General features: G+C 31.7%; 4 protein-coding genes across 7 annotated transcripts; all 4 read right to left on the bottom strand.

Moving 5' to 3' along the window:
- Positions 1-747: 747 nt before the first annotated feature.
- Positions 748-2,271, bottom strand: LOC113852667. Its single transcript, XM_027483002.1, has one exon. The coding sequence runs from the start codon at positions 2,119-2,121 to the stop codon at positions 1,006-1,008; it is 1,116 nt and encodes a 371-aa protein (XP_027338803.1). The 5' UTR covers positions 2,122-2,271; the 3' UTR covers positions 748-1,005.
- Positions 2,272-6,062: 3,791 nt separating this feature from the next.
- LOC113849955 (transcription termination factor MTERF9, chloroplastic-like) lies at positions 6,063-9,047 on the bottom strand. The gene has a single exon (XM_027480236.1). It carries the CDS (start codon positions 7,526-7,528, stop codon positions 6,410-6,412), a length of 1,119 nt encoding a protein of 372 aa, XP_027336037.1. The 5' UTR covers positions 7,529-9,047; the 3' UTR covers positions 6,063-6,409.
- Positions 8,970-10,913, bottom strand: LOC113849962. Its single transcript, XM_027480248.1, has 5 exons — positions 10,741-10,913; positions 10,424-10,578; positions 9,584-9,648; positions 9,399-9,497; positions 8,970-9,321 (listed from the first exon to the last, which is right to left on the bottom strand). The coding sequence occupies exons 1-5, from the start codon at positions 10,842-10,844 to the stop codon at positions 9,262-9,264; spliced, it is 483 nt and encodes a 160-aa protein (XP_027336049.1). The 5' UTR covers positions 10,845-10,913; the 3' UTR covers positions 8,970-9,261.
- A 1,644-nt stretch (positions 10,914-12,557) lies between these two features.
- Positions 12,558-21,585, bottom strand: LOC113873437 (sucrose nonfermenting 4-like protein). 4 transcript variants are annotated; one of them, XM_027511570.1, is made up of 14 exons: positions 21,368-21,585; positions 20,870-21,243; positions 20,664-20,751; positions 19,778-19,957; positions 19,199-19,333; positions 19,029-19,088; positions 18,605-18,694; positions 18,320-18,454; positions 17,127-17,271; positions 16,883-17,056; positions 16,520-16,583; positions 16,279-16,348; positions 14,031-14,145; positions 12,558-13,130 (listed from the first exon to the last, which is right to left on the bottom strand). In XM_027511570.1, exons 2-14 carry the CDS (start codon positions 20,992-20,994, stop codon positions 13,036-13,038), a joined length of 1,476 nt encoding a protein of 491 aa, XP_027367371.1. In that variant the 5' UTR covers positions 20,995-21,243; positions 21,368-21,585; the 3' UTR covers positions 12,558-13,035. The 4 variants fall into 4 exon arrangements, with proteins under 4 accessions (XP_027367371.1, XP_027367362.1, XP_027367352.1 ...); XM_027511561.1 differs by having other exon boundaries at positions 12,599-13,130; positions 20,870-21,553; XM_027511551.1 differs by having other exon boundaries at positions 12,617-13,130; positions 19,199-19,336; positions 20,870-21,553.
- Between the last annotated feature and the right edge of the window lie 917 nt (positions 21,586-22,502).

Raw genomic sequence — 22,502 nt, 5'->3', positions numbered from 1 at the left:
TACAAAAATAGTAGCCAAATTTGAGAAATATTAATTTGTTATATATGAAATCATGGGAATTGCCACTTTTTGGGATCCAAGATATAAATTGAAGTTGTTAGAGTACTTCTTTTCCAAGCTTTATGGAAGTTCATCTTCTTTTCCAAACTTTATGAAAGTTCATCTTATTTTGAAATTAACAATGTGAATAAATTATGCTACTTCTTTTTTAGATTTGTTTAAGCAAAAATACGCAAGAAGAAGAAGATATTTCTTTCTCTCCCGTTCATCCGGCTCCCACCCAGTTTCCTTCTCTCTCTCTTCATCTAGCTCTCCTCTCCTCCCCTTCACCTTCACTCATCTCTCTCCCTTTCTCTCTTCATTCAGCCATTTTTCATTCTCCCTATTAGCCTTCTCTCGCTCACTTGTGCTCCTACCCCATCTTCTTTTCACATCTCTTTCTCTCTTTTGCTTCTGATTTTTTTGCCACTTTTTCTGACTTAAGCTAGATTCGCTTAAGCAATTTTTTTTAACTTAAATCAAAATTACTTTTTACTAAATTCACTTAAGCGAAAACAGAAGTTTTACTAATCGAGACTTTTAGTCACTTTAGTAATATTAACATCGGCTTTTCATCGCCTTGTAGTTTGTTTTTGGGTTGTTGTAGAATCGTCCTTCTCTCTAATAATAATTAATAATAGATACCTTTAACAAAGAGAATCAACAAAGCCATTGCCCCATACAATCAACAAAGAGAATTTGATTACGCTTAGGCAAGCTTTATGCATTATTTTTGTAGGATTCGATTGAGAGAATTTCAATTTCCTTGAACAAAAACAAAACTGTTCAATATTGTTATAGCGTAAATTGGAAAGAATTTAGATCCATTCGTTGGCTACATTTGAGCTTACAGAAGAAAAACGTGATGAATAATGCAATGCACCAAAAGACATGTAGATCAGGGAGGAGGCATTTTAATTATTATTCAATGCCATTCATTATATTAAACCAATATTCCATCCTTGGTTACCTTGCAAGAGTCAATTTAGCCTTATACAACTTCAATAGTTCATCAGCTTCCTTGTCATGACAATAGATAAACTTATCCAAGAACAGCTTTTCATTAAACTGAAAAATTGCACGCAGGCTCATCTCCTTCATCTTCATCAGACCCTTTGACTTCAAAAACAGAAAAACAGAACCCCTTGGAGTGATCCTTTTTCCCAAGCTCATAGACAACACCACGGGATACCTTGCAGCATCAGAAGCCTTAAAACCCAACTTGTTCACCAGAAAATCCATAATATCCTCAATCTTACTTTCTGAAGTGGCCATACAGAAAGGATGCACTCTGAAAGCAGCTAAAATATCATCATTACTCCAACCCCATTTTCTATAAACACATTCCTTCCTTGCCCATGTGGACCTACTCAGACCCACCTTCAAATGAGCAGCAACAATAAATTGCATCCTCAAAGGGTTAAACCCCAATTCCTTAACTTCTAAAACTGACTCCTTAAACTTCTTAGGGGATGATTTCAATGTGCGTGGATAGTACTCCACAAATCTTATAACAAGTGATTCAGGAACCCCTTCTTCCCTCAAAGTTTGGAGATTTAACCCTGAAACCTTTGCAAAGTCACAAAGAATACCCGAATAGCGAACAACGGTTTTCATGAACTTGTGCTGAGACTGAAACATGTTGCTGAAGTAACCAAAACAGGGAATTATCTCTCTCTTCAAGCTTCTGCAGAGGATAATAGGGAAGTTACTTATGATGTTGCGTATGTCGGAGTCAGAAAACCCTTTGGACTTCAAAAATTCGATCCTTTGATACAAATGTTTGTTGGGATTGGTTCGAAGGATATCTGGGACGCTTCGAACGATTCTTAGGGCCTTGGTTTGCGAGAAACCTAGGGTTTTGAAGAACTCGATCACGGTGTCAGGTTTTTCGTGCGTTTCGAAATTCATGTGTTTGGAAAGCGATTCGGCGCGGTGCGGGGAAAATCCACAAGTCTCGATGAGGTATGAGGCTGTAAAAGAGTTTTGTTTTGAATGGGTGCAGAGGAATTTCGGAGAAAGCCATGGCCATGGGTGGTAAACCAGTTTTGGAGAAACGCTCCTGCTTAGAAATTTTAACATGGAAAAGGGTGTGAGAAAATGGAGTCGAGTGACATCACCAATTTGGGAACACTAACATGTGCTGTTGGGATTGCATTCTGCAGGAAACCCTAAACCATTTCCCCCCTTTCTTCTGGTTCGTGATTAGGGTTTTAGATCACAAGTACTAGAAAGCACAGCCGTTCCAGGCGGGGTTGAGCTAAAACGACGTCGTGGTCTAGAATTGAGCAGCGGGTTACTGTGTCCTGTTCACGCTTCTCTGCGAATTAATTTAATTGTTAAAATTATTAAAAATTAGACATTTTAATTTCTAAAGTTATAAAAAATGTCGTATAAAAAGGAAAATGTTTTTCATTATTTTCTTTTGAAATAAAATTACATCATTTAATATTAATAATATGAGTAGTACGTTGACGCTTTGAAACTAAACTTATCACAGTTAAAATGTTATTAGACAAATTTGACAGAGATTAGTGGAAGAGGTTGATTTTTTATATATATAATTTTAGAAATTTAAATTCTTTATCATAGTTTCAAAAATTGAATTGATGGGTACTTATAATTTTAAAAGTAAAATAATTTATTTACGACAGTTTGATGGGCTAAATTCTTTTAATAGTTTGTTGATAAGTCCATGTAAATTTAAGAATTAAAATATCATTTATAATCTCAAAAATAATCCTTTTTCATAATTTTAAAAATTAAATCGATGAATACGTAAAATTTTAAGGAATAAAATCACATTATTTCTTCTTTTGTAATTCAGAACGAATTTTACACATAAACATGTAAACTGTTGTTAAGATTAATTTAATTACTATTGTTAATGATTTAAAATTAAGTTTATTAAAATATAAAAAAGAAGGGTGCAGTTTTCATAGGAGAGCATGTTTCTAACCGAGATTAGCATATAAGAAATGCTTCAAGTCATAGAATGCAAGGAATAGACAATGATTAACTCAAATGGTACAGGAATAAGCTTATTGTGGTATAAGACATAAGAAAAAATCATTGCGTAGTCAGAACTAAATCTAGACATGTTACAAAAATGCATATGTGTGACTTATTTATTTGTGAGACCTCTATTGTGACTATTCAAAATTTTCTGAAGACTTGCCTAGTAAGTGTTCAACACAAAGCCAAAACCAACCCAAGGCATCATTTCCACACCTTTGCTACCAAAACTAGCCTTTCTTTAAAACATTTGCTTGTCAATGCAGATTTTTCCAGCCTAAACAGGAATGGGGTTTGGTTTATTCTTTGACTCTATCTCCTCAAACTCCACCCAAGCCATCTGATTGCATTGCCTGCGTGTGTTTTGGATGTGAATAAAATACTATCATAGCAAGGCTCCTAATACTCCATCAGCAAGGTACTGTGTATTAATCAAAATAAAATAAACAAGGTAGAATGTAAATTTTAATCATGCCCGGTTTATTACAAATACCAACCCCCTCCTTTTCCCAGAAAAGGAAAAAGAAAACTGGCACAAATAAAAACGCTCTAAGGTGGCATTAACTATTTGAATCGCAATCTAATAACCTTAGTTATAGCTAATTCAAATTAGAAAAGTGCTAAATTATTAGTAAGGTTCTGTTTCATATTTGAAAGATCAAAGGCATTATCTGACCCAATTAACAATTACATACAACGTATTGCAATACTTAAGTCAGCAAACGCACTTCATCGTATGGCAAACCCCGGGTAAAAACATTTCAAGGTTTAATATTACCATTGTGAAAAGATAATTATCAAAAGCAGCAAGTATATGATATAATCTTTCTTTCTTTCTTTCCCAGGAGAAAAAAGAGAAGCACTGCACCGTGTACAATCGATAGAGCACCACTCAACCTCAACCAACAAAATACTATACACACCTTGCAATGGAAGATCCAAAAAGTGCAAAGCCAAAAGACCATCTGAAATGCAATCATCCCGTCAAACCTGAAAATTAGACTAAACTTTCAATTTAGTCCTTGAAATTGTTAACATTCAACATTTAATTTATAAAATTGTAAAATATTTATGAGTTCTTAATTTTTGTCTTTATCAATTGCTTTAATCTTTTGAATAACACATTATCAACACACAATATCTATAGAACGTTAATATATCATGTTAAGTAATAAGTATGAATGTTGAGATGATAAAAAAAGATGTCATTTTACTATTCAATTAATTGTGTCCTTATTTTGTATTTTACGTTTACATTTTAAAAAAAAACAAACACACAAGCAGATTATCATGCCTCTTGGTTATAAAGGAATTTGTGTTTCGAATCATGAATTTGTAGTGTGTGATTAGTTGTTTGTGTTCTCAACATCTACAGTAATTTTTACTAAAATTTTATTATGGAAAAATAGCTAGAAATAATTGATATGAAAGTAAAGAGGGGTAATATAAACTGCGTTTTCTTTTTGTGTTTGTGATATTAGCTTTTTGGTTTGTTATATATTTGCTTCTATTCTTAGAAAATACTGCATTTTGTATGCTGTAATTTGAAATAGTTTCGTGGATCCGGTGTTTATTATCGTAGGTTAAGGATGCTTTGGGTATTGATTATTGAAGTTGTGAGGCTATAATTGCAATTATTTGCTATCAAGGTTGGACTATTGTGTCCACTAGTGCTAGAGTTTTTATTTTTCTCGCCTTTTCTTATCATGTATTTCATTTTGTATTGATATTAAATAGATGCTAATTGATGGAGTTTAATTTAATGAATGATACCAATAATGTTTTTTTTTTTTAACAGTTAATAGAGACCTAAAATATGAAAGAAAAAAAAAACTCAAATTGGTTTGTAGGTTGTAGAGTAGTGTAGTAGTATGATTTATTTGACTTGACTGTTTTATTTTGGTTTTATTAATTTGACTACTTATATTGGTAAGGGGTAAGGCTACGAGTACTTGACTATTTTTGTTTTGGGATGCATGCTAGAGCAATTTTATTGCTATATATTTCAAAGAATGACAAGGTTGACATTAATTTAGTTTCTAAAAGATAGTTGACACAAATTTAATCCTTGAAAAACAAGTTAGAAAGTGACATTACATTGGTATTTCGGTCACAACTCTTTAGCAAGTTTTGCATGACAATTGACATGGCAACTGCATGTTTATGCCACCTTGGCATCTATGTGGATATCTCCGTCAACAAATTCATTCTCTAAAATTAAGACTTCAACACAATTTCCTTTGTCAAAAGTCAAGAAAAATAGTAAAAACTCAAAATTATAAGGCTTATGACTTCTATTTTGTGATCAGTTTTGGCTCTTGAGACTTGCATTTTTGTTCGGGCAAAGCTATAGGATGGGGTTTTATAGTAGAGAAAGGAATGAACTATGCGGGAGTGAATTGAGTTTTTAGTCCATGTAATCCTTGTCACAAGGAATTGAAGATTAGAAGGTCAATTATGAGTGGTGACAGCTTTGGCTAGGTATATGAGATTTTAGCTCCTTTACAAGTGTTTGCCATTAGAAAGAACTTAGAAGGTTTGGTTCAAGTAGGAAAGGAGAGAAGTTGAATTGGGAGATGAAAAAGACGTTTACATGAAAAATTGATGTCATCTTATTTTTAGGGACTAAACAGATGTCAAAACAATGTCATTTTTTTTTACTATCTCAACGTTTATACTTGTCACTTATCATGTCAGTGTTACTTTACTATCCGCTAATTATGTGTTTCACTGAACTAAAATAATAGATAAAGACAAAAATTAAAAACTAATGTGTACTTTTGAAAATATCAAGACCTAAAATGACCAATGCTAACATTCTTCAGGACTAACTTGAAAGTTTTGTCCCAAAAATTGTGCAATAGCGAGGCTACACGATACCTTACATGACTATTATTTTGATATCCTTAGATTGTGTTTAAATAAAATAATTTATAATTACTATATTGTATATATTTGATTTTATATTTTTTAAAATTTCCCGTCAAAACACTACTAGTTTTCGACTACGAGATACCGACATTATTCTTTAACAAGAACCAAGGATTAAGGATAAAAAATGAGGTCTTATTGTTTGACTTCAGTGAATTTCATAACTTGGATAGGTGTTTTAATAAAGCTTCACAGTTCATGTTGCAATATCTGCTATTTTCATCCTCTTTCGACAAACATAATCAACAAAATCATTGCATCATACAATCATTTGAAAACTAACTTTAAAATGGCAGCATATGCAACTATAATAAGACTGCAAGAGAGAAAACCAACGCTGAGTTTGACCTGAATTGAAGGATGGAAACAATGAATATAAAATGCAACAAAGAACATGAAGATCAGGGAGTAGGCACTAAAATTATCACCCTGCAAGACTCAATTTAGCCTTGTACAACTTCAATAACTTATCAGCTTCCTTCTCATGACGATAGATAAACCTATCCAAGAAGTACTTTTCATCATACCTAAAAATTCTACCCAGGTTCAACTTTGTCACCAGACCCTTTGACTTCAAAACAAGAACAACAGAACCCCTTGGAATGATCCGTTTCACCAAACTCATAGACAACACGACCGGATACTTTGCAATATCGGAAACCTGAAAACCCAACTTGTTCACCAGAAAATCCATGGCATCCTCAATCTTACTTTCAGAAATGGACATACAGAAAGGGTGACCTCTAAATGCCACTGCAATATCATCGTCACTCCAACCCCACTTTCTATAAACACCCTCTTTCCTTGCCCACGTGGATCTGCTCAAACACACCTTTATATGAACAGCTATAACAAATTGCAACCTCAAAGGGTTAAACCCCAAATCCTGAACTTCTTGCAGTAACCCCTTAAACCTATTAGAGGGTACTTTCAATGTGCGTGGAAAGTACTCTACGAATCTAATAATAATTGATTCAGGAACTCCTTCATCCTTCAGATATTGGATATTTAAAGCAGAACACTTAGCAAGGTTACAGAGAATACCGGAATAGCGAACAACGGTTTTCATGAACTTGTGCTGAGATTCAAACATGTTGTTGAAGAAATCAAAACAGGGAATTATCTCTCCCTTCAAGCCTGCACGGAGGATTGAAGGGTACCCGGTTATGATGCAGCGTATGTCAGAGTCAGAAAACCCTTTGGACTTCAAAAAATCGATTTTTTGCTGCAAAATTTTGTTGGGATCGGTTCGAAGCATTTCTGGGACGGATCGAATGATTTTTAAGGTATTGGTTTGCGAGAAACCGAGGTTGTTCAAGAACTGGATCACGGTGTCTGGTTTTTCCCGCGTTTTGAAATTCATGCGTTTGGAAAGCGATTCAGCACGGTGTGGGGGAAACCCACAAATGTCGATGAGGTATGAGATTGTAAAAGACTTTTCTTTCGAATGGGTGCCGATGAATTTCAGAGAAAACCATAGCCATGGGTGGTTTTGGGAGAAAACCGGTTTTGGATAAGTGTTCCTGCTGAGAAATTTGAACATGGGAAAAGGGTGTGAAGAATGGAATCAAATGAAATCAACAATTTGGGAACACTATCATGTGGGTTGAGATTGCATTATGCAGTAAATCCTAAACCCCCTTCTCCTAGTTCGTGATTAGGGTTTTAGCTCACAAGTACTATAAACGCCCAACGTTTCCAGCCGGTTTGAGCTAAAACGACATCGTGCTGTAGAATTGAGCAATGAATACGCGCTGCTGTCTGTAATTGAAAGAAGAGAAGTGTGTTTTTGTAATTTCATTGAGAGCCGATAAATAAATAAGGAGATCTATATAAATAAAGAAATGTTAAAAAATATGTTTTTAATATTTTTTTAAAAGAAAAAAAAAGTTATATTTGCTTGCAGTCTGATTTTGCCAAGATATTACGAGGTGTAATTTTTACTTTAAATAAATAAATATTGCTTTATTAATTTTCAATTTACGATCAGAATGGGTGATAATCAGTTGGAAAATTGTAGGATTCTTGAAGAATAATTTAAATAATAAGTTCGTCAGTGATCAAAATTGTTGCACATTCAGAAATATAGTAACAAAAAAAATCAATTTTATTGAATCACAAAACGATACTGAACTGTGTTATTGATCGATGCCATAGACCATGTACATACTCTAATCCTCAAATAAATAAATAAACAACCATGTATATAATAATAATAATAATAAACGAAGCAGCTTCGGTGTTCAATTATGGATTTTCTTTCTTTTGTGTAAAGACTTTTTTATTATTTTTATTTACATTAGGTAGTGTTTCGTTATCTCTCCTGTAAAAGTTTTGTACTAATCTGAGAGGGGAAAAAACTATAAAACTTAAAATCTTTTAAGAGAATCACATGACTTTAAATCTTGTATCTGATTTTAGTTTTGTTATATTCAATATTCAAAATCTAAATTATATTTAAATTTAAGATACACGCTTACTTTTTCTATGTATCTATTGTGAACTATTATAATGCTCCTGTAGTTTAGCATTTTCATCTTTGTAAATATTATTGATCTTTTTAATCTACGCTCTTCTGACAAAAAAAAAATCATCTATAATATTCAATACAAGAAGTAAAAAAAGGTTGATCCCATCAGCGAAACCGTTTCGTTCTTTCAAAGGACGAAGAGGGTCTTCTCGCATTTTAGTAGTACTTTATAGTCACTTCATAATTTACAATCTAGCATCAGTTTTGGCATGTACTTCCACATATCATAGGCTATAGCCACACACTGCGTCAAACATCAAGGCATATAACAGAACTAGAATGTACGTGTGCAAACTGCAAATTATAAAGTGGGTTGACTTTCAATCAAAACCAGAGCTTTGTTTTATAATTATCAGTTTTACAAAACTATAAATAAATATAGTATCAACAAAAACTAGGAATAGAATAAAAAATATAAAAAAATATTAAAATAAAATCAAAATAAAGGAGGGTTGAAAAAAATGTGTTTTATCTGATCCAAATTGAGTGTTCACAGTAACAATTCACGATGATTCCCTCCACCATCACATTATGAAAGAAACTAAATTTAAAAAAAAAAAAAAAAAAAAGATTATGGTATATGTTGGAGCTCATTGGAAAGGTCAATTGAATCAAAAGTTCCAGCACAACTTTGCATCTGCGACTCAATGTTAGTTGTAACTAGCAAATTTGGGTGAGGAAAAAAACTGGCTAAAAAACTTTTTGTTCCAATCTTCTATTTCAAAAATCAGCTAGTCCAAATCAGATCAGAATTTAAACTTCTGTTTAGGCTTTTTCATCACAGCACAGCCAGGGTCCTCAACATTCTGCAGCAAAACAAGCCTAGTTACTTAAATTGTTAAAATCTCTAAGAAAATAACCAGTCACATAAAAAAATAATAACCTTTCGCTTTTTGTTTTTCTTTTTTTCTTTCTTCTTCTTTTTCTTCTTTTTGCGTTCCTTTACATCAGACGGTTCATTCTGCTCTTCTTCACTAGATTCCTATCAAGATTAGAAACAACTCAGAGAATTTGAAAAGGGCAGATATATCAACAACTGTCCAGACACCATTAACAGTAAGCAAGTACCTTAGAATTAGAGTCACCAAAGGAATCCACATGCCGAATACTTCTTTCTGAATTAGAAGTACCACCTAAAGTTGCGGGGAATCATGAAAGAATACACTTAACGACTGTCTCACAAATTCAATTAAAGATATGGATAAAGAAACTAAAATAAATCAAACAGAAAAGCTCATGCCTAACATTGTTGAAAGCCAAAAGGAAGACATAAGGCTTAAAAAATAATATGTGCATGTTGTGGCTCTAATCTGGTGCACTTTCGGTTTACCTCCTCATGCATGTGCGCGAGTGTTTTGGACTTGAAAAAATGATTTTTCTAATATGTCAAGGGCACACAATAAAATCTATATATAGTAATTTTTTATTAAAATCACAAGATATCACAGAATCTAATGCTATGATTTTCAATAAAAAAAACTTTTTGTTTGTTGATTTCTTATTGTGTGTCCTTGAGACATATTAGAAAAACCTTTGAAAAAAATACTCTCATAATTACTAGCTCCTTGAGAAAGCTAGAGTGTTAATCATCGCCAGTTGATGTCTATCGGTAAATTCTATTTCTACTAAAGTAATTCCTCCTCCAGTCGATATATTTGGTTAAATAGTGGAAGAAAACCACTATTTTTTTTTTGCTAAACATGACCAAGAAGATAAATATTATATGCATCAAAGTCACAGCAAAAGCACACATTTGATGCAAATAACAGCAGTGATGAAACTTGAATTGCTCATATCATCAAGTAATATATAAGTAATCAAATAGTACAAAAATAAATTCAAAATAAATAATCTACTACACACAGAGTCTTTCAAAATAGGAGAGAGAGAGAGAGTTGAATGTGTTACTTGAATAGACAGTTTGTTTGGCATTATTGACAGCAAGTTGAAGGAAATCAGGGTTAATAGATGTTAATCCATTAGGGTCCTTCAGCTTCCTCTCCAGAAACTTTGCCAAAGCTGCTGCTTTATTCGTTGCTAAGGGTCCACCGGGATGAGCTAACCTGTCATCAGAATCCACGAATCCAAAATTCAAATCATACCCACTAAAATTGATGGGATGAGAAAGCAAACTGTAAACTCAAAATTAAAAATTTAATCATGGGGATAGTAGTGAAGTGTGATATTGAAGAAGAAAAAAACCCTAAAAAGAGGAAGAAGAGAACCTGGGTTTGGAATTGGAATGTGAAGGGCGGGGAAGAGGGGCGAATTTGCTTCCGCGAAGTGCGCGTCTTTCATCTTCTGTCAGAGTTTCGATTTCTTTCGCCATTTCGATTTTTGGGAAAAATCTCCGATGTGTGCGTCTTTTCCTTCAAATCCCAATTACCCTTTCTTTCTATGTTCAATTTAATTTGTTGAACATTCAAATAAATATTTAATTAAATTATTTTTATTAACGTGATATAAAGTTTATAATCTTTGAGTTTATTTTTAAAAAATTACAAATATTTTTTCAATTTAATAAACTAAATTAGAACAATACCCACGTGCTTTTCACATGGAAAGAAAACCAATAAAATAATAATTCTAAGATATACATTTAAAGAAAGAGCAATCAATGATTGAAAAATAATTTTATTATATTTTTATCACTCAATTATTTTAAATTTAGAGGCATAACATAAAACTTAATTAGTTTACACTAGTCTCTAACTGTTGAGTTGCTTTGATTGTTAATTCTATTGAATTTCACCAAAATGTTGATTCATGATCATGTTGCTGCGATTTTTTTTTTTATTTCATATTTTCAATTACTTTCATGTTGGAGTATTATTAATATAATTCTTCAATATATTAATTACGATTAGTTAAATTTTTTATTAAAAATATAAAATTTTAAATAATACTTGTTAAATAAAAAAAAGATTTATATAATTTTATAATTTTTAATAAATTTCAAATAATAGTAAATAATGTGTTAATATTAATGCAAAAAAATTTAATGTAATTTATAAAAAAAAATCAAAAGTGTGTTAATAGTTTAGACTCATCCTAGTGCTATTTTATTTACATATCAAATAAATATATTAATATAAAAAATTAATGTAAATTTTAATAATATTTTTCTTTTTTAAGATCATATATAACTTCCATTAGAATTATGTTTTCTAGTTGAGTAATACTATTATGAGTAATAAAGTTCTATCTTCAAATATTTTATATAATTGTATTTCCTAAAATTGAAGTCAAAAGTGCATTAAATGTCTATTATTTTTATTATTTTATATTTGTCCACCTTTTTTTTTCATTTATATGTTATATTAAAAATTTGAGTCAACATTCTTCAACATGAAAATATTTTTCATTATTTTACTTTGTCTTTATAATATATAATTTTACAACTCTTTTCGATCCTTTTTATAAAAAATAAAATAAAATATTTTTTTATTTCTTATTATAAAAAATAAATAATAGATTCAAAATGTATTAATTGATAAAAAAAAATTTATATCTTTTTTTATTAATATCTTTAAATATACAAATTACTAACTATACTATTTAATATCATGAATATTTTTAGAATAAAATTTATATTTATAAAAAATATAATACTTAATTATTTTCCTTGATTTTAATAATTTAATTTTTTATTTTTTATAAAAAAAACTGGAAAGAGTATTATTTATATATATATATATATATATATATATATATATATATATAGAAAGAGAGAGAGAGAGAGAAAAAAAATAAATGTAAAGATATTTTTTAATTTATATTTTTAAAAATTTATGTAAATTAAAAATGCCTATTCAATTCACCCTATACTTGATATTTATTACTTAAATTATATTTTAAAATTTTTCCAATTCATCACCAAACTCGTAATAATGCATGTTTGATTAAATTTTAATAGAATTAATTTTTAGAAAAAACTGATTCCAAATCATTGAACGAGATTCAGATGTGTACTAAAATTTGCCATGAAACGTGCGTTTTCCCATCATAAATTGCAATAAATAAATAAATAAATTCTAACTTCAATACAAATAAAACGTAATTTTCATTTGTGGTTAGGTTGGAGATAACAACTAAGGATCAAGGATTGTTAACCATCAAATATGAAACAACAGTATCTCAACCTTCATCCTCATTTTTTTTCCCTTCAAACTTTGTATCTTCACAGCAGGGAATGGTTACAGAAATTGTGCTTCCCCACCTTGCTGGTATCTATATGAGGTGCACAATACATTTGAAGACTAATACGAATGGGGAGAGATGAATAAATTTTGAGCAATCAAATACTCTGAATTTACAGGCCTCTTTCTTTAGCCTAAAATCTTAAAATGAGGCAACAAAGCAAGAGGCCAATCCAATTGTATTACAATGAAATGAGATAAAATCACCGTGTAAAAAGCACTGAAATCAATCTCCTTTGAATGGCTGGACAAGTGATGGTGGGCTAATTATATGTTTAACCATTGTAAATACCATTTTACTTCTCCATTCACCAATCCAAACTAACCGCCAAAGAAGAACTTGAATATGTCACTCAATGAAACAATGCCTTCTACACGCTTGCTGCCAGCTTCCACAATAACAAGCCGCCTCACACCTGGATCCAGTATTAGACAGCATACAAGTTTCAGCATCACAATCTTTTAAAATGAAACCAATACATATCTAGAAAAACTAAAGCTTTCTGCTAAATCAAATTAACAGAAAGCATAGAAACAAACCGAATAGCACACTAGTAACTTCTAGGCCACAACTTGAACACATAACTCTTCATCGTATATTGACATTTCATCCACTTGGTACCCAACTCTATTACCAAAATCTCAAGAAATAGGCAAATAGCTTATGCTATCGGAAAAAAAAATGAAAATTCTTATTACAAACTTAAAGACTAGCCTTAGATCCACTAAGCAACTTCTTATTTTAAACGAGTATTTAGTCAATTTTCATTCAGTTTTTGAAGTCTAAAAGGAGAAAACAAAATGCCAGGCCACTAGGGTTAACACTGCTTGTTACAAACGTACCTCCCTCCAAGCTTGGTACGATATCTTAAATGCTACGTCAATAATCTATAAATCATTGGGGATAAATTAAAACACTGCAATCTTCAGTATAACTGTAGGAAACCATGGGAGAGTTGCCAGAAGAAGGAAAACTAGCCCAAGGGCAAAGGTCACAGGGAATTGGAATCACATTGTCAAGCATGGTACACAAAAATAACATAACTCTGGTATATACAGTAAAATACTTCTCTACTCTCCAGTCTCCACACAATAAAAAATTAGGGGTACAAGTCTACAAAATAAGATATTGCTTTCAATCAATATCGGAATATATAAAAGAATGTTAACATGAACTGATGGCTAACCCAGGAAAAAACGAAAAGAAAATCTACAGAAGTAACCTTGAGTGAACAATCTGCCCATCACATAGTTTACATAGAAAAGGAAACTGAAAGCCATGCTTCATAAAAAAAAATTAAGGAAAGCAACCGCACCTGGATTTGCCAGACGTTCCATCACTTTATGCAGAGGATCAGAACCCAAACACATCTGACATCTTTGACTTCTAAGCTCATAGGGACTATATGCATCCTGGCCCAACTGCAAAGCCTGGAGAATAACACATGCAAATCAAACATCGATCACAATAAGAAAAGCACTAAAAAAAGGACCTCCATATTAATATAAAAGATACAGAGTGCAACCTTAGCTTAGACTAACTGACAAGGACACTGACATTTATATTGCTGTTTAAAATGATTTTTTTTTTCCAAAAAGAAACAATCTCAATCAACATCAATAAAGACAAGAAGAAATGAAAAAAAAAGAATGCAAGAATCACATAAATATTGACACTTGGGCATTTAAGTTGCAAGTTTTAAAAAAAAAGCCATCAACAGCGACCAATGAAAGCAGCAACCCCATCCTAGTCTTAAAAATGCGGCAAACAAAACCATTTCTAAACATTACGAAGGAACAAGAAATCTTCAGGAAATTCATAGTAATACAAATGAATAACATAAGCACTAATAACAAATTCACTGGCTTCAGTCAAAATGAGAGCATGTCACAAAACAGTTAATTCTCATAGTTTTGCCTGCATTTAAAGAAAAATTGTTGAATTTCTGGTCCACCTACTGTAGGTAAGCAGCTGTTCATTTAGTTTTTGCCAACAAGAAAACTACATGCACCACTCAGTGTGGACTAAAAGTGAGGGCTCAGTATAATCGGCAGGTCTTAAGTTCAAACCTCCCAGCTGCAATCTACCAAAAAGACATGCTGCCAAAACATAGTCCACGATATCAGCTCATCAGTCATGATGGAAGCTTTCAAACTATTGGCACTAACCACCATAAAGCTAAAAGATTGACCTAGATTTCTTATATTTCTAGTTCCTCTACCTAACCATTGATAGCAATTATAACTTACGATTCATTAGAGGTTGTCTACTTTTACCAACACCTAAAATTAAGCCATAAGCTTCAACAGAAAAATGCAGGCCAATAAGGAAGTCAACTCTTCATTGGCAAAAGTGCATATATATAGATATGTGTGTGTGTGTGTGTCTACACACACACACATATTAAAAAATGTTAAAATCAATCCTTCCTACTGATTTTAAACATCCAAAATCATTCTTATTGAAAAAGTATTTTGTTACATCAGAAATGTGTGAGTGCTATAAATATTCTTTCTCAATAAAAGTTTCTACTTTTAAATGTTAAATTCAGTCCTAAAGACTAATGCTAACAAAACTCACACCACATACAGATGCACATTACCTTTCCACCTCAAAAAGCAGAATGCCTCAACTTGGCATCAATAACATTAATATACGAAGAAAATGAGAAAATCAAACCTCACATCATCTGAACACTCCTTCTAGTCCTATTTAAAAGACACCTTTTAGAAAGTTTTAGTGGTCCTTATTGTAAGTCACTATAATTCTTATGAAGTATTGATTATTTTTTCATTATTTATTGTTAATAATTTGAGTTCAGAGAAACTTAAACTAAAACCAACAAAGGTAAATGTTAATAGTAAAATTAAGTTGAATGATATTAAATGAAGATAAAATTAGCATATTTGTGCCATTTAAAAAAAAATAATTAACTTTAACTACGTTTCCTAAGGTGTGTCTATTGTCATTCCTATTTAAGTTATTTCTGTCTAAAATACCTTTTTTTTTCTCTCTCTAATAACCATATTAACAATAGGGATATTTTACACCATAAAAGATTTAAATAGGAGTGACAATAGACACGCTTTTTATAAATCTATGTAATTCAGTTAAAGTTATCTTATAAAATGACTAAGGGTAAATAAGAATCTATATATCATCAGTAATTCAATATGAATGTTTGTTGTGTGTCATCCACTGTAAGCATTCAACAGCCAATAATCAAGAAAAAGAAACATATGTTAAAAACTAATTGAACATACCAGACTGAATTATTTTAAGAATAAACGAAATATATTTCAACAATATCAAAACACTTTTTGGTTCTGCATGATGCCAAACCAAACATGATTTTATAAAGGAAATTTTATCAGAGAAAAAAGTGCTAAATAAATCTCCTGATTCTGAAGATAATCCTCAGTTAACCCCTAGGCTAGTAGGCTCGACAAACAGCTCAATCAAATTCATGAGGAGATGAAATCAAAATATATTTGTATTTTTTTGTTTTCAAAACATAGATTGTCAGCAGAAGTTTATTGGTTTGCATAAATCAGAACACTTACCTGATGAACAGTCATTTCATCAAGATTAATATGTGTATATGCTCTGTCCTTCGCCAAAGCCGTTATATCACTATCAACAAAGAAGAGCAGGGTAGAAATGTGAGAATCTTATAAAACCCACTGCAAAGATTGAGATGCTAAAAGGACAATTTAATGCTTGAACCACAGATTGAGACTGTATAGTATCTCAAACAAAGTATCTTTAAGTATAATAATTATAAGGACATAAAACACAACAGACCTCCGACAATATATATCCAATAATGAGTCGTTATCGTCAACTATTGGTATTGAACTTACTTGGGCTGCAAAAGCAAAGGAAAGAAGTAATGTATGTAAAATTAAACTCATGTCCAAAGCAAAAAATCTTTTGTTAATTTGCATGTTGACGCATAAAAAAAAAAAAGAAGGTATCACTCCATAAAATTTATGTTTTCTTTTGATGATTAATTATACATCAACTTCCTTCTAAATACGAGACAGTGCTCTCTATCATCAGCCTAATACCTCAAAAATATAATAGGATACCAATTTCTTCATTCTTTCTCTCTGTTGCTTTTCTTTTCGATATAGTATGTTCAAGGTCAGACAAAAAAGTTCACACCTTGAACTAATAAATTTAGGGCTGAAGCAAGAGAAGCAGATGGTCTCAACATTGCTAGAGGCTGCCGATTTGATTCCCCAATTCTGGGCACCCACGTGCCCACAGGTATCGCACTGATTGGAAGTTGAAGTACAGGCAATGAATTAGAACAATGCCTGAAATACCTACAAATGCCTGAAAATCAATTTGGTGAGGATCAAGCACACGTAATAACATTATAAAGAAAGCTCTCATTCAATCTCACATTTTAGTATTCCTGAAAGTGAAGCAAGGTGTAGTAACTGTGGAAATGAACCATCTTCAGAAGATGAATGGATAACAGGAACAGTTGAAACCTCCTTTTGCAAGATCTTCATGGCAATGTCTTTCAGATTATCATATGGCCCTGCCTGCATCATAAAAGAATATGCAAAAGGATGTCTGACATAGTGAGCTAATAGAAAAGTGGGCCAATGAAATAGACAGGTAACTTTAATCAAAGCATACAATGATAATCAGTTAAAAACTATTTTTATGATTGGGAACACATTTATACAAGCCAAGGCCAATGTAGATTTATGGGAAGATTGTAAAAGACAACTCTCTATGTCTAGAAAAGTAACATTCAAGATCCTCTGCCTTATGTTCCATGCATTGAAAGTCAATAGACATTTGGTATTCAAAACAGATTGAATTTAACTTAATGATTTAAAAAAAAAGAAGTAAACAGGAATAATGAAGAAGCAACAGCCTTTTATTCATCTTTCTTTGACAAGGATAATGGCCAAAGCTAAGTAAATATATATGTCAACTTCTTCTCAATCTGAAATAACAACAAAAGAAAATGGGATGGGCAGTATAGAGTAAACTAGTAATAGTAATACTAGACAATTTGAAATCCCAGTATGTTGCTAATATATACCCAGTCAACATCATAGCATCATTACAGTGGCTTTTAAATTTAGAGAAACAAGTATCCTTCCATTTACATATGACACAATATGGCATATGATCCCTAACTGCTCTGCAAAAGGTTCCCAAAATATACTTATTTAGATAAAGTTGACAATAATTTTAAAAAGGTATAAAAGACACTCATTTCCCTTAGCTGTGCAGACATGCATTCCTGTTTTCTAATATCGGCACATAAGTCAAGGCAAGAGATATCCTGTGTAAGCTTCAAAATGATCTTCCGAAATAGACCTCTTTGTGATTTCTTTTTTATTTATTCATGCTAGTAGCAGACACTATGCTACATCTAACCCCATTAACCTGTGTAACCCAGAGATAGAAATTAAAAAATAAAAATATATACAAACACACAAAATGATAATTAACTCAATCTGCTCATTATACGCATAGTATACAAGCATCTTCATGAATATATTACAAACTATATCTCCAAGTAGTAAAAAATATGAGCCTTATGGGATAATAAAGCCATATAAAAACACATACATAGATGAATCGTCTTGAAAAGGCACTTCCATGACCATTGTTTTGTCTATTTAGATATGACTTTCCTTCTTTCCAAGCTGATATGGTATGTGTTTCAAGCTCCTCTTCTGTCAGATTGGACCCACGATTCCCCAGCTGAAAATAGGACGATTAAAAGTTTCAAAAAGCATTGAAAACTACACACACATGAGAAAAGCTTTCTATTCAGAAATCATGCCAATACAAAGATAAATCTTAAACTAATGATACCTCTATTAAAATAAAAATAAAATATGAAGTACACACCTCTCTTAAAATTAAAATAAAATCCAAAGCGCTAAGAACACCAACAAATTGCCCCTTGCAGAAGTCCCAAAGTGGAGCCATGTAAATTCCCTGTAAATTATCCAGATAAAAAAAAAATTGCATATACAAACTTGTAATCAGCGATTGATGTAGACATGATAACACTGAAACTAAGAAAGCTATTATATATTATGGAATAAGGAAAAGACTTTAAAAATCATTGTCAAATCAAAGCTTCTGAAACAACTGGTTAAATTCCAGAGAATAATTCAAAAGCATGAGCAAGAGTCATTTCTTACCTATCTCCCAGAGTAAAGTCATGTAAAATGATATGACAGTAATTTAACATGTTTCAGCAAAATTATTCAATATGCTAAAAGGACTCTGGAAATTTCAATTTCATCTAAGAAAAAAAAAGAGCAACCTGCTCATGCAGTATATGAAATGCCTGTTTCACTGGCAGATCAACATCCAAAGCAACAACCTGTGGCCAGGAGTAGTAAATTAGTATATTCAATTTTGAGTCGGCGATCTGTAAATTTGATGAAGAAAATCAGGAATCCAATATAAAGGGTCAAGGAAAAACTTCCAAACCTTGCCTGACTCAGGAAGCAATTCGTAAGCTGTGTGCGTAGACAGAAACGCAGAAATACGCTGACAGGAGATCTGTAGATCAGCACCTGATATACTGGGCAGCACCTCACCCAATGTACCATCAGTCAATCGAACCTGCTTTATAAGTAAACAGCATATTATAGTTAATGTCCGAACAATTAAATTTCAGATACAAGTAAACAATAATATAATTTCAGGCATGAACAGAAATCATATTATAAGATGCAACGGAACAAATATGTGCAACTTGATATCGTAAGTTACCAGGGTTATGAGTTACAACAATAAGACCATCACAAAGATTATATTTAATTTCATCCCAAAGAGAAGACTCTATAGACCTACATGGATCAATACTTCTGGATCAATGGCCTTAACAAATAACATCTAAAATAAGTATAAAGATTCTCCAGAGTCCAGAGTCTCAAGACAGATCATAGATATGACACTATTCCTTGAAATTTCATTCACAAGTTCAACATAGCCAGAAGCCATCATTCAGAGAGCAACTATGTTGCTAACAATAAACACAAATGTCAAGGTATGACTAACTCATACCATACGGCGAAAAGCCTCATTATCCACATCCATGTTATTTGCAGAAGCGATGTCTGGGGTTAAAACAGGCATGTAGTTAGGATCAGTAGCCAAGAAGACAGTGTTGACTATCCCGTACTCTCCAGGTACATGAGGTTGATGTTCATCATGCCGCCATTCTCCATCAACAAAAAACTTGAACTGCATTCAAATAACTTTACGATAAGTATCCACTACCAAGAACAAAGGCCAAAACAAAATAACATTTTTAAAAAAATAATAAAGCTAAATGATGAAACAGGAACTAGCATTTTAAAAGTCTGTAAACAACCTCAACACCATTATCCCACTTCACTTCAATATCAAGATGATTTTATGTTAAACCTTGCATTTTATATATTTGGCTATTTAACAGTAATATATGTTCAGTCAGTATTATGTTGAAGTGCTTTGCCACCAAAGCATCTCTCTAAATAACTCCCAATAAAATTTACCTGTTCCACAAAACCGGAAAACCGCAAATACAATGTAGAGAGACTGAGAAACTTTTACTCAATTGTCATCAAATACCTAACAAAATACTGGTCTTTTACCTTACTAAGATCCCAAAACCAAAAATGCACACACCAGTTAGTTTGAATAAACTTCTCAACAAGTAAAAAGTACTTATGGAGTTATGGGACAAGTATATAAGAAGGTAAAATTACTTGAACTTCTCTCAGAAGTTAATTAAGTTATGCACCTCAGCTTTTGAAGAAGTTAGATGAAAGAGCTTATAAAAAAGCAGAGGTGCACAAATTTATTTTACCGTATGTTAATTTTACTTCGTTAGTTTCTTCTCCTATACATGCTTATCGAGTAGCTTATTCAAACAGAGCCTAAGCCAGTAACATAATCATAAACTGACCTGATGGTAACCAGGGGGCAAATTATAAATAACTTGAAACACAGTTGGGCAACCTTCCACTGGCGACATTGGTAGAAGCTCAGTCCACCTTGCAGACAAAATTTACATTAAAAGGAAAAAGAAGAGACATAAGCAACACTAAACTAGAGCATTCTAGCAAAATGAGAATAAGATGTTCATAATGTAGCAATTAACAAAATATGCACCGTGTGAAAGAACCACAGAGAAATACACTCCTTCCTCCATATGGCCACACAAAACGCATGGGAATTAACACTGTCCCTGCAACACCACCCGCATCCCTTGCAGAATCCATGCTGTGACTGAACATTCGACCTCGAATTGAGAGTGCTACACTGAGAATACCCTCCACGCACCACTCTTCATCGCAGCTAGTTAAGCTCTCAAGTTGCAAATTCGAGTAAATGTCGCACCAATTCAATGCACTACGAAGCTCAGATTTGAAAGAACAAAAAAGAATCCACCCCAAATCAAAAACCCACTTGGAAAAAAGGAAAAAGCTCAGATTATGATGCTTGATTCGACCGAAAAATCAAATACAGAATGTGCCCATTTCTCCCTGCAACAGAACCGACGAATAAATTGAAGCGGGAACAAAGATAAAACACTCCTAATTAAATTTGCATGCAACGAATCATTTACGAGCACGCACAAAACCCTAACCCTAAATTGAAGAAACCTACCAAATTCAACCTGGAAGAGCCACGAATTTGGGAAAAAAAATCTGAGAAAATCAAAGCACAGAAAGTCTCAGAGGAAAATGGAGAAAAAATCGAAACCCTATTGAAACATCAGAAACAACTTGTTTAGAAAACCAAGAGATTTATCCTTGAAGGGAAAAGCAAAACAAATAAATAAAATAAATTTAAATAAAATTCAATTAAAAAATTGGAATAGAGTCAATGAATTATTATTTTGAAGGTGCTAATTGATAAAGCGAAAATTCTGAGAGTAAGTGTAAAAATGGAAAAATAAAAGTGGAAGTTAAACTGTAAAAGGCATCACATATAAAGTGCACGTGCGGTTCTGTTATCTGATTGCGATGTGATAAAACGGTTTTTTTTTTTTTTCAAACACGTCATTTCAATTTTCGAATTTTAAAGGTAAGAAGTTTAAATTCTTTTTCTTTCAGGTGTGATCAGAGAATGTAATAACAACAGTAAGAAATAGTAAATTTTATTAAAATTATGTAATTTAATGTTATTAAACAGTAAATTTTATTAAAATTATAATATTTAATGTTATTAATATATTAAATTGCATAATTTTTTTATTATATATATTTTTTATTTTGTGTACTTTTACCTACATGTTAAAAAAATTAAAAAATATTTTTCTATTTTTCTTCATTTTATCTTTGACAAATATTTGCGAAAATGATAAAGATAATTGAACTATATATAAATATAAAACGAAGTTGAGTTTTAAACTTAAGATTAACATCAAACTAATATTTTACAGCTTAATTTGAAAAATTTTGTTTTTATTTATTTTTATATAAATTTTAATTTAGAAAAAAAAGTAAACTCATATTTATTAAAAATATAAATAAAAAAGAGGCATAAAAATAAAATTATAAAAATATATATTTATTATTAGTAAAGATTAAAAAATTAAATTAAAGAAGCAGAGTGATATAATACATATTTGTATAATATTATGACGTATTGTGAAAAAAGCTATTTAAAAATATAATAAAAATGTAAATATATTATAAATGTAATTTAGTTAGGTTTTTTTTTAATTTCACTATTAAAAATTGAAATTGAAATTAAATTTTAAAAAAATATTTTTTATTTGATTTTGGTTTAATTAATT

Source organism: Abrus precatorius, unplaced genomic scaffold (assembly GCF_003935025.1).
Source record: "Abrus precatorius isolate BTA unplaced genomic scaffold, Abrus_2018 Scaffold10, whole genome shotgun sequence".
Classification (NCBI taxonomy): domain Eukaryota; kingdom Viridiplantae; phylum Streptophyta; class Magnoliopsida; order Fabales; family Fabaceae; genus Abrus; species Abrus precatorius.
The sequence above is the reverse complement of the archived record's forward strand: the minus strand, read 5'-3'. Positions and strand labels throughout refer to the sequence as shown.

Coding starts and splice junctions, on each gene's coding strand:
- LOC113852667 (XM_027483002.1), bottom strand. CDS start 2,121: ATGTTAAAATTTCTAAGCAGGAGCGTTTCTCCAAAACTGGTTTACCAC.
- LOC113849955 (XM_027480236.1), bottom strand. CDS start 7,528: ATGTTCAAATTTCTCAGCAGGAACACTTATCCAAAACCGGTTTTCTCC.
- LOC113849962 (XM_027480248.1), bottom strand. CDS start 10,844: ATGGCGAAAGAAATCGAAACTCTGACAGAAGATGAAAGACGCGCACTT. Junction 10,579..10,740: donor CATTCCAATTCCAAACCCAG/GTTCTCTTCTTC, acceptor TTCTGATGACAG/GTTAGCTCATCCCGGTGGAC. Junction 9,649..10,423: donor CAAACAAACTGTCTATTCAA/GTAACACATTCA, acceptor CCGCAACTTTAG/GTGGTACTTCTAATTCAGAA.
- LOC113873437 (XM_027511551.1), bottom strand. CDS start 20,994: ATGTTCAGTCACAGCATGGATTCTGCAAGGGATGCGGGTGGTGTTGCA. Junction 17,272..18,319: donor TTTCAAGACGATTCATCTAT/GTATGTGTTTTT, acceptor TTTATGATGCAG/GCAGGGCCATATGATAATCT. Junction 16,349..16,519: donor TTGGATATATATTGTCGGAG/GTCTGTTGTGTT, acceptor CTTTGTTGATAG/TGATATAACGGCTTTGGCGA.